The following is a 10,637-nucleotide window of genomic DNA, read 5'->3' as shown; positions in this document are numbered from 1 at the left end:
GTCGTGACATGACGGAATTGTCACTTGCATAATCGGGCCAGCATTGCATCACGAGTAACTAAAGTTTACCATTTGCACATCTTTTTAAGTCTTACCAGTTTGAACATTCAAGCGATTTTAAACTATTCAGTACTCGCAAGCTCTCTGAGAGATGGTTTTCTTCGAACACATACATAAAGCCACCTCGCAAACAGGCAGATGATGACATTCAAGTTCACAAAACAAACAAACAGTTGTTGATTTAACAGATAAATCTATGATTTCGTGGAGATGCCCTGCCATGTTAGTCGTGACACCCTTAATCCTCAATATGTCCTGAGTAAGGGAAAAAAGCCCAGAAAAATCCCATTAGGGGGAAGTTTTGAAAAAGACCCAAATATAGTCTATTCATACGCCTATTCATTCTGTTTGTCACGTAAATAGGGTAAAAATTTTAACCTTTAGATATCATCATGAAAATTACTGAGTTTATTACTTACACCAAGACAAACAAAAAATGTGTTTTCATTGTTTGTTAACAGGGCAAACAGTGCATAATCTAATTATATATGTGCTAATTTGCATAAATAACAACATATCTTATTTTTTTTAATGTTTTTATTAATTTAATTTTTTTTACAATAACACAACTGTGGTACTGGTATACTGGTATCTCATAACAGCTCGTACAGCCAAATATTATCTTACAATGTTCATATATATGCATATAAAATGATAACAAAAATAGAAATAATAGTTATAATACAACAGGGCATATCTAAATAAAAAAAAAAAAACAGAGACATTTTATAACACAACAGATCTAAACATTAGGTGGTATAGCCAGGTGAAGATGTCTTGTTATCTTACAGTAAAAGGCTATATAGAGGCACACAAATGTCCCCATAGGGGGCAGAGATGCAGTCTTTCATTCAAGGTCCACTCAACTGTCTCTCAAGAAAGATTTCCTTTTGTTTCTCCTACATGGATTAATTTGATTGTTTGATCCAGCCACTTTTTATTTTACCTAGCTTTTGTCTTCTGCATTCTCCTTTCCCGTGTCTCCTGTTCTTCCCTCAGACTCGTCCCCCAGAAACAGCCCCAAACCCCATCTCTGCAATAATCATTAATAAAGGCTGCTTTCTAAAGTACTTCTTCCTGCCTCTAATGCTCATGGGTAGCCTAAATGGGTTCCATTCAGACCTTAACATATTAAGTATTTTACTGTTATGCAACAAGATTCAACAAGACATGTTTACCTGGCTATACCCAATGTTTAGATGTGTTGTGGTATTTATGCAAATTAGCACATACGTAATTAGATTATGTTAACAAACAATTTTAAAAAAAAACTTGTATTACATTTTTTGTTTGTCTTGATGCAAGTAATAAACTCAGTAATTTTCATTTTGATATCTAAAGGTTAAACCTATTCACGTGAGAAACAGAATGAATAGGCGAATGAATAGAATAGATACGGAGGTCTTCTTCAAAACTTTCCCCTAATGGGATTCTTCGGGGCTTTTTTCCCTTACTCAGGACATGAGGATACACAATCAGTTGAGTTTGCTTCTGTTGCAATTTGCTCAACCTTTTTTCATAAAATGACTGGACTATTATGCAGCGACTGGATCTCGTGTGAATAACTGTTGTCACATCACTAAAGTCTAGTCTGATCTTGATGAGTTGAGGACTGTTACTTGCCTCTGAATTTCTGCTCCCATTGCTCGAGTCCTTCTCTCCGCAGAAACACCACTGTTTCATCGGCGTCCCAGCGCCAAAACTCTCCGTCACACACCTGCTTCACCTCGACAACACACTCTTCCTCTTCTCTGGGCCGTTTAGTCCGCTTATCCATCACTAAACCGTTCATATAAAACCCGACACACTTTCGCTGGATTCCAGCCGGCGCGCGCGCGTGTCAGAACTGACTGAGTTTGTCCCTTCGCGCCTCCAGTGGTGTTGGAGTGCGCGTGACCCGCAGCGCCTCCTGTGGGGTTGGAGTGCGCGTGACCCGCAGCGCCTCCTGTGGGGTTGGAGTGCGCGTGACCCGCAGCGCCTCCTGTGGGGTTGGAGTGCGCGTGACCCGCAGCGCCTCCAGTGGTGTTGGAGTGCGCGTGACCCGCAGCGCCTCCTGTGGGGTTGGAGTGCGCGTGACCCGCAGCGCCTCCAGTGGTGTTGGAGTGCGCGTGACCCGCAGCGCCTCCTGTGGGGTTGGAGTGCGCGTGACCCGCAGAGCCGTGACCCGCCAGCCAGGGTTAGATGCTTCTACATCAGTGTTATTCACCTATCATTATAAAAGTATTATTCACCTATAATTTTTGGACTGGACTGTTGTTCCAGGATATAATATGTTGACCCAGGAAAGATGTTCCACACACACTGATGCCATAATGCAAACAATACACTCATCGAAACAACCAGCAAGTACACAAACACATCTACACACACTCAAGGTTCACCCACTGCAAACATCATCTGATTCTTTGCTCATTCTTACAGTATGTGCTCTTTTCAAAATCGTCAACATTATTTTAACACTAGATAACTAACTCTAGTTCATAAGTTAGCCTATGGTTAAAATACGAGGATATAGTAGTAGTGTTTATTTATATAATTTCCCGTAGGGAAAGTAGTTTTCAGCAAGCTCACACAGACATTTAAAAAATCACAGTTGGCATATAATACAAACAATAATGTAAAGCAAATAGTCTAATTTAGGATAACCAGACCAGCTGACCATCAATCAACCTGTCTTCCATGGATCGGGGAACACGGTACCGTCGCCAGATGGCAGTAACTCAAAAGCAGAAGATAAGATAAGGGATGCCTCGTCATTCACAATAATGCTTTCTGTATTCTGCACTCTCTCTTTATTAACGCGATATGCCCCGCGAAGCCGTGTTTTACAGTGAATGTAGAACAGCTAGTGGTGTTGTTAGTTACTCCATAAAAATATTTTTTGCATAAAATAAACACCAGAAACAAAACACATTTATTCCTCCGCCAAGCAATGTAGTTCCAGAGGTTGCCAAGCAACACATGCAGCAACAAAGAGTCACAAACTGCAGCGCGGTAACACTACTGTAATGCGCTCACAGGTGTGTGTGTGTGTGTGTGTAACACTACTGTAATGCGCTCACAGGTGTGTGTGTGTGTGTAACACTAATGTAATGCGCTCACAGGTGTGTGTGTGTGTGTGTGTGTGTGTGTTTGTGTAACACTAATGTAATGCGCTCACAGGTGTGTGTGTGTGTAACACTAATGTAATGCGCTCACAGGTGTGTGTGTGTGTGTGTGTGTAACACTAATGTAATGCGCTCACAGGTGTGTGTGTGTGTGTGTGTGTGTGTGTGTGTGTGTGTGTGTAACACTAATGTAATGCGCTCACAGGTGTGTGTGTGTGTGTGTGTGTGTGTGTGTGTGTGTGTGTGTGTAACACTAATGTAATGCGCTCACAGGTGTGTGTGTGTAACACTAATGTAATGCGCTCACAGGTGTGTGTGTGTGTGTGTGTGTAACACTAATGTAATGCGCTCACAGGTGTGTGTGTGTGTGTGTGTGTGTAACACTAATGTAATGCGCTCACAGGTGTGTGTGTGTGTGTGTGTGTGTAACACTAATGTAATGCGCTCACAGGTGTGTGTGTGTGTTTGTGTGTGTAACACTAATGTAATGCACTCACAGGTGTGTGTGTGTGTGTGTAACACTAATGTAATGCGCTCACAGGTGTGTGTGTGTGTGTGTGTAACACTAATGTAATGCGCTCACAGGTGTGTGTGTGTGTGTGTGTAACACTAATGTAATGCGCTCACAGGTGTGTGTGTGTGTGTGTGTGTGTAACACTAATGTAATGCGCTCACAGGTGTGTGTGTGTGTGTGTGTAACACTAATGTAATGCGCTCACAGGTGTGTGTGTGTGTGTGTGTGTGTGTGTAACACTAATGTAATGCGCTCACAGGTGTGTGTGTGTGTTTGTGTGTGTAACACTAATGTAATGCACTCACAGGTGTGTGTGTGTGTGTGACACTAATGTAATGCGCTCACAGGTGTGTGTGTGTGTGCAACACTAATGTAATGCGCTGACAGGTGTGTGTGTGTGTGTGCAACACTAATGTAATGCGCTCACAGGTGTGTGTGTGTGTGTGCAACACTAATGTAATGCGCTGACAGGTGTGTGTGTGTGTGTGTGTGTGTGTGTGTGTGTGTGTGTGGAGTAATTTCATAGACAGTAAAATTTAACCAATTTAACCATTTAACTCAACCAATCAGAATGAAGGACCGGAACTATCCGGTTTATAAATATAGGCCTACTCTCTATACTTATTAACTTAATTTCCAACAGTTTGCTTGTCATTGTTACAAGTGAGTTCTTCTGAGCCTCTGAAGCATTTCCATACCAGCAACTCAAGCAGAATGTCATAATACATCTATTTTTAAAAGAAGTAGAACAGGAATAAAATAAATAATAATGGAGATAAGGTTTATCACCTTGAGGTGATCCGACTGAAGTGATCATTTGTTTCTGAAAGAGACCCTCCTAACTTAACCTGCGAGATTCCACAACTGAGGAAACCAATCAGCCCTGTCAGCAACTGTCTAATGAAAGGGTGTCTGCTAACGTACTACAGTTACAGCTGACGGGAAATACACAAATGAGTCTTAGGTTTCTCTAAATGTGAATACAGATGTAACAGTTAAATGGCGTCCTCTACCCTTCTAGAGGACTGATCTATGAGATGCTCGGTTTCAGATACAATGTTTTTTTTTTCAAAACGCTCAAAACATTTCATCACTAGTGCTATTGGTCTAAACTTTAGCTAACTGAACCGCAGTGTTTTAAACAATACCGCATATCTTATCTGGACCTGGGCTTTTACGAGGATTACATTTCTGAAAGACCTGACTAACCACTATTTCATTCACATGCACCCAGCAGGAGATGTAGTCACAGCGGCTGATTGAGCTGATTGGCCATCTCTAGCTCCTCATCCTGGTATCACCACAGGCAGAGGCCGCTTCCCTTATGACGGGGAACATGGGTCATATTCCCAATCTCCTGCCAGGCATATCGTGAATTGCCACGTCACAGATGCCTCTATTTTTTGTTTGTACGTATGCAATTTATATTTATGTTGCTTCAGTCGTGGTGTCCATTGTAGTGGAAATGTTATAAAATAATTTTTTACAGCAGTCGTTCTACAGCAGTCGCCCTACAGCAGTCGCTCTACAGCAGTCGCCCTACAGCAGTCGCCCTACAGCAGTCGTCCTACAGCAGTCGCCCTACAGCAGTCGCCCTACAGCAGTCGTCCTACAGCAGTCGCTCTACAGCAGTCGTCCTACAGCAGTCGCCCTACAGCAGTCGTCCTACAGCAGTCGTCCTACAGCAGTCGTCCTACAGCAGTCGCCCTACAGCAGTCGCCCTACAGCAGTCGTCCTACAGCAGTCGCCCTACAGCAGTCGCCCTACAGCAGTCGCCCTACAGCAGTCGTCCTACAGCAGTCGCCCTACAGCAGTCGTCCTACAGCAGTCGCCCTACAGCAGTCGCCCTACAGCAGTCGTCCTACAGCAGTCGTCCTACAGCAGTCGCTCTACAGCAGTCGCCCTACAGCAGTCGCTCTACAGCAGTCGTCCTACAGCAGTCGTCCTACAGCAGTCGTCCTACAGCAGTCGCCCTACAGCAGTCGCCCTACAGCAGTCGTCCTACAGCAGTCGCCCTACAGCAGTCGCCCTACAGCAGTCGCCCTACAGCAGTCGTCCTACAGCAGTCGCCCTACAGCAGTCGTCCTACAGCAGTCGCCCTACAGCAGTCGCCCTACAGCAGTCGCCCTACAGCAGTCGCCCTACAGCAGTCGTCCTACAGCAGTCGCCCTACAGCAGTCGCCCTACAGCAGTCGTCCTACAGCAGTCGCTCTACAGCAGTCGTCCTACAGCAGTCGCCCTACAGCAGTCGTCCTACAGCAGTCGTCCTACAGCAGTCGTCCTACAGCAGTCGCCCTACAGCAGTCGCCCTACAGCAGTCGTCCTACAGCAGTCGCCCTACAGCAGTCGCCCTACAGCAGTCGCCCTACAGCAGTCGTCCTACAGCAGTCGCCCTACAGCAGTCGTCCTACAGCAGTCGCCCTACAGCAGTCGCCCTACAGCAGTCGTCCTACAGCAGTCGCCCTACAGCAGTCGTCCTACAGCAGTCGCCCTACAGCAGTCGCCCTACAGCAGTCGCCCTACAGCAGTCGCCCTACAGCAGTCGCCCTACAGCAGTCGTCCTACAGCAGTCGCCCTACAGCAGTCGCTCTACAGCAGTCGCCCTACAGCAGTCGTCCTACAGCAGTCGCTCTACAGCAGTCGCTCTACAGCAGTCGCCCTACAGCAGTCGCTCTACAGCAGTCGTCCAACAGCAGTCGTCCTACAGCAGTCGCCCTACAGCAGTCGTCCTACAGCAGTCGCCCTACAGCAGTCGCTCTACAGCAGTCGCCCTACAGCAGTCGCTCTACAGCAGTCGTCCTACAGCAGTCGTCCTACAGCAGTCGTCCTACAGCAGTCGTCCTACAGCAGTCGTCCTACAGCAGTCGCCCTACAGCAGTCGTCCTACAGCAGTCGCCCTACAGCAGTCGCCCTACAGCAGTCGCCCTACAGCAGTCGTCCTACAGCAGTCGCCCTACAGCAGTCGCTCTACAGCAGTCGTCCTACAGCAGTCGCCCTACAGCAGTCGCCCTACAGCAGTCGCCCTACAGCAGTCGCCCTACAGCAGTCGTCCTACAGCAGTCGCTCTACAGCAGTCGCTCTACAGCAGTCGCCCTACAGCAGTCGCTCTACAGCAGTCGTCCTACAGCAGTCGTCCTACAGCAGTCGCTCTACAGCAGTCGCCCTACAGCAGTCGCTCTACAGCAGTCGCCCTACAGCAGTCGCTCTACAGCAGTCGCCCTACAGCAGTCGTCCTACAGCAGTCGCTCTACAGCAGTCGCCCTACAGCAGTCGCTCTACAGCAGTCGCCCTACAGCAGTCGTCCTACAGCAGTCGCCCTACAGCAGTCGTCCTACAGCAGTCGTCCTACAGCAGTCGTCCTACAGCAGTCGCCCTACAGCAGTCGCTCTACAGCAGTCGTCCTACAGCAGTCGCCCTACAGCAGTCGTCCTACAGCAGTCGCTCTACAGCAGTCGCCCTACAGCAGTCGCCCTACAGCAGTCGCTCTACAGCAGTCGTCCTACAGCAGTCGCTCTACAGCAGTCGCCCTACAGCAGTCGCTCTACAGCAGTCGTCCTACAGCAGTCGCCCTACAGCAGTCGTCCTACAGCAGTCGCTCTACAGCAGTCGCCCTACAGCAGTCGCTCTACAGCAGTCGCCCTACAGCAGTCGCCCTACAGCAGTCGCCCTACAGCAGTCGTCCTACAGCAGTCGCCCTACAGCAGTCGCCCTACAGCAGTCGCTCTACAGCAGTCGTCCTACAGCAGTCGCCCTACAGCAGTCGCCCTACAGCAGTCGCTCTACAGCAGTCGTCCTACAGCAGTCGCTCTACAGCAGTCGCCCTACAGCAGTCGCCCTACAGCAGTCGCCCTACAGCAGTCGCTCTACAGCAGTCGTCCTACAGCAGTCGCTCTACAGCAGTCGTCCTACAGCAGTCGTCCTACAGCAGTCGCCCTACAGCAGTCGCCCTACAGCAGTCGTCCTACAGCAGTCGTCCTACAGCAGTCGTCCTACAGCAGTCGTCCTACAGCAGTCGTCCTACAGCAGTCGCCCTACAGCAGTCGTCCTACAGCAGTCGTCCTACAGCAGTCGTCCTACAGCAGTCGTCCTACAGCAGTCGTCCTACAGCAGTCGTCCTACAGCAGTCGCCCTACAGCAGTCGCCCTACAGCAGTCGTCCTACAGCAGTCGTCCTACAGCCCTACAGCAGTCGCCCTACAGAAGTCGTCCTACAGCAGTCGTCCTACAGCAGTCGTCCTACAGCAGTCGCCCTACAGCAGTCGTCCTACAGCAGTCGTCCTACAGCAGTCGCCCTACAGCAGTCGTCCTACAGCAGTCGCCCTACAGCAGTCGTCCTACAGCAGTCGTCCTACAGCAGTCGTCCTACAGCAGTCGCCCTACAGCAGTCGCTCTACAGCAGTCGCCCTACAGCAGTCGTCCTACAGCAGTCGTCCTACAGCAGTCGTCCTACAGCAGTCGCCCTACAGCAGTCGCTCTACAGCAGTCGTCCTACAGCAGTCGTCCTACAGCAGTCGTCCTACAGCAGTCGCCCTACAGCAGTCGCTCTACAGCAGTCGTCCTACAGCAGTCGTCCTACAGCAGTCGTCCTACAGCAGTCGCCCTACAGCAGTCGCTCTACAGCAGTCGTCCTACAGCAGTCGTCCTACAGCAGTCGCCCTACAGCAGTCGTCCTACAGCAGTCGTCCTACAGCAGTCGTCCTACAGCAGTCGCCCTACAGCAGTCGCTCTACAGCAGTCGTCCTACAGCAGTCGTCCTACAGCAGTCGTCCTACAGCAGTCGCCCTACAGCAGTCGCCCTACAGCAGTCGCCCTACAGCAGTCGTCCTACAGCAGTCGCCCTACAGCAGTCGCCCTACAGCAGTCGTCCTACAGCAGTCGTTCTACAGCACCACATCACTGAGGCGGGGAAATAGACACTGAGGCGGGGAAATAGATATTACAAACCCCAGTTTATGGCTTGAAAACATAGATTTACTCTATTAGTTATGAAAAACAAAAGTACATGAAATACAAAATACTTTTTTGCAGACTTGTTCAAGCAACTCCAGCAGTGCGAAGTAAAGAGGCGAGAGCCGTCATGAAGAGGATCAGGGTTTGTTCAGCGATGATGAACACACACTATCTCTTCCCTTCCTGTAGTGTGTGAAACATCCCGGCTCAGCAGCTCTGCTCTTCATGACGATGCATGTGTAAGACTGTGAGCACAGTAACTGCACATGTGAAGTGATCACAGTAGTAGTCTCGTATTAACCTGCATGATGTTTAGCTCTCTGATTCTGGTTACAGCCACACGTGTGTGTGTAGAATCAGATGATGAAGCCTGTGTGTGCTGTGATGAGCAGGAGCTGGAGAAAGGCAGATGTTTGCTACGAGAGTCCGCTGTCGTACATCCGCCGCAGGTGCAGGACCAGCTCTGCGGTGTTTTCCCCGGTCAGTGCAGACACCGGGATGACCGTGTGCGGGACGCGGCTCCTCAGGGCCTCCAGGCTCCTCCTGGCCCCCGGCAGGTCCATCTTGTTGGCCACGACGGCGTGCGGTCTGAGGGAGAGCTGAGGCCTGTACTGGTCGAGCTCGAAGCTCAGCTGCTGGAGCTGAACCCAGGGCTCCGCACACGACATGTCCAGCACATACAGCAGGACACGGCAGCGCTCGATGTGCCGCAGGAAACACACACCCAGCCCACGGTTCAGATGAGCTCCGGGGATCAGCCCGGGAATATCCGCCACTGCAGTACAGAGAGAGAGAGAGAGAGAGAGAGAGCGAGCTTTAACAGGAGATCTGCACACACACACACACACAGCCCACGGTTCAGATGAGCTCCGGGAATATCCGCCACTGCAGTACAGAGAGAGAGAGTGTGAGAGAGAGAGAGAGAGAGAGAGAGAGCTTTAACAGGAGATCTGCACACACACACACACACTCCTGCTCGTGGTCCCTGTACTGGACGATGCCCATGTGAGGTTTGAGTGTGGTGAAGGGGTATGGGCTCTCACACACACACACACACACGGCCGGCGGAAGCGCTGGGCAAACTGGGCACTTGCTAGACACTAGAGGGCGCCGGCGCGCCGCACCATGACGAGTGCGATCATTGAATGGATGGCTTTGCTAAAAGCAGTGAATTAGATTTTCAGTTTCTGGGCAGTGCTAACGGGTGATCGCAATGAGACGTGCAAAGCCTAGTGGCGCTGAATATAGAAGGCGTGCAAAGGCAAAATGGAAAAGCTTGGAAAGCTGTCCAAAATTAAACTTTTCCCGAAACGTTCCGATGCTCCAGAAGCTAACCTTATTCTAGCTAGTTCTAGTGCAGGTGCAGCAGTGCCTAAAGAGTAGAGGGAGGGAACGACGAAGGCCGACGACGAGAAAGGTATTAGTCCGAAGATAGCACAGAATCAGTGAACGAGTCCGTAGTGTTCACCAGCATAAATGAGGAGACAGAACCCCCGCACTACCCGCTGACGACTCGCCAGAATCATCAGCATAATATGCCATTTAGATGATCCTATCCACCGATAGGCGGATGCTTAGCCATTTAGTCCGATAAACTCTTTGACCCCTCCAGTGGTAATTTCTTGGGTGAAGTGGAGTTGCTTGCTAAGTATGACCAGTGTTGAATGATCACTTGTGAAGAATTCAGAGACATGACACAACACGCCACTACTTAAGCAAGGACATTCAGAATGAACTTATTGAACAGATCGGACAGATGATTGTTCAAGGTCATAACAAAAAAAGTTAATGATGCAAAATATTTTGCCGTGATCATGGGACTGTACGCCTGATGTTTCTCACATTGAACAAATGTCAGTTATACTGCGTAGTGTGGCTTGCGATACATCTGATGTTTCAATAACAGAACACTTAACTGGATTTCTCCCAGTCGAGTCCACAACAGGCGAAGCACGGCGTAACACTTCCCTACACCATCTGGAGATGCTGGGCTTAAACATTAATGAT

The 10,637-nt window shown here is 49.2% G+C and overlaps 1 protein-coding gene across 1 annotated transcript in view; it reads right to left on the bottom strand.

Annotated features, from left to right (window-relative positions):
• Nucleotides 1–9,039: 9,039 nt before the first annotated feature.
• mtg2 (mitochondrial ribosome-associated GTPase 2) overlaps nucleotides 9,040–10,637 on the bottom strand; it is a 17,472-nt gene continuing 15,874 nt past the window's right edge. The window contains exon 6 of the mRNA XM_056261385.1: nucleotides 9,040–9,405. Coding sequence (XP_056117360.1) covers nucleotides 9,047–9,405 — 359 coding nt within the window. The 3' untranslated portion in view covers nucleotides 9,040–9,046. The remainder of the gene's footprint in view (nucleotides 9,406–10,637) is intronic.

Source organism: Rhinichthys klamathensis, unplaced genomic scaffold (assembly GCF_029890125.1).
Source record: "Rhinichthys klamathensis goyatoka isolate OS25496 unplaced genomic scaffold, OSU_Roscu_1.1 h1tg000010l_1, whole genome shotgun sequence".
Classification (NCBI taxonomy): Eukaryota; Metazoa; Chordata; class Actinopteri; order Cypriniformes; family Leuciscidae; genus Rhinichthys; species Rhinichthys klamathensis.
The sequence above is the reverse complement of the archived record's forward strand: the minus strand, read 5'-3'. Positions and strand labels throughout refer to the sequence as shown.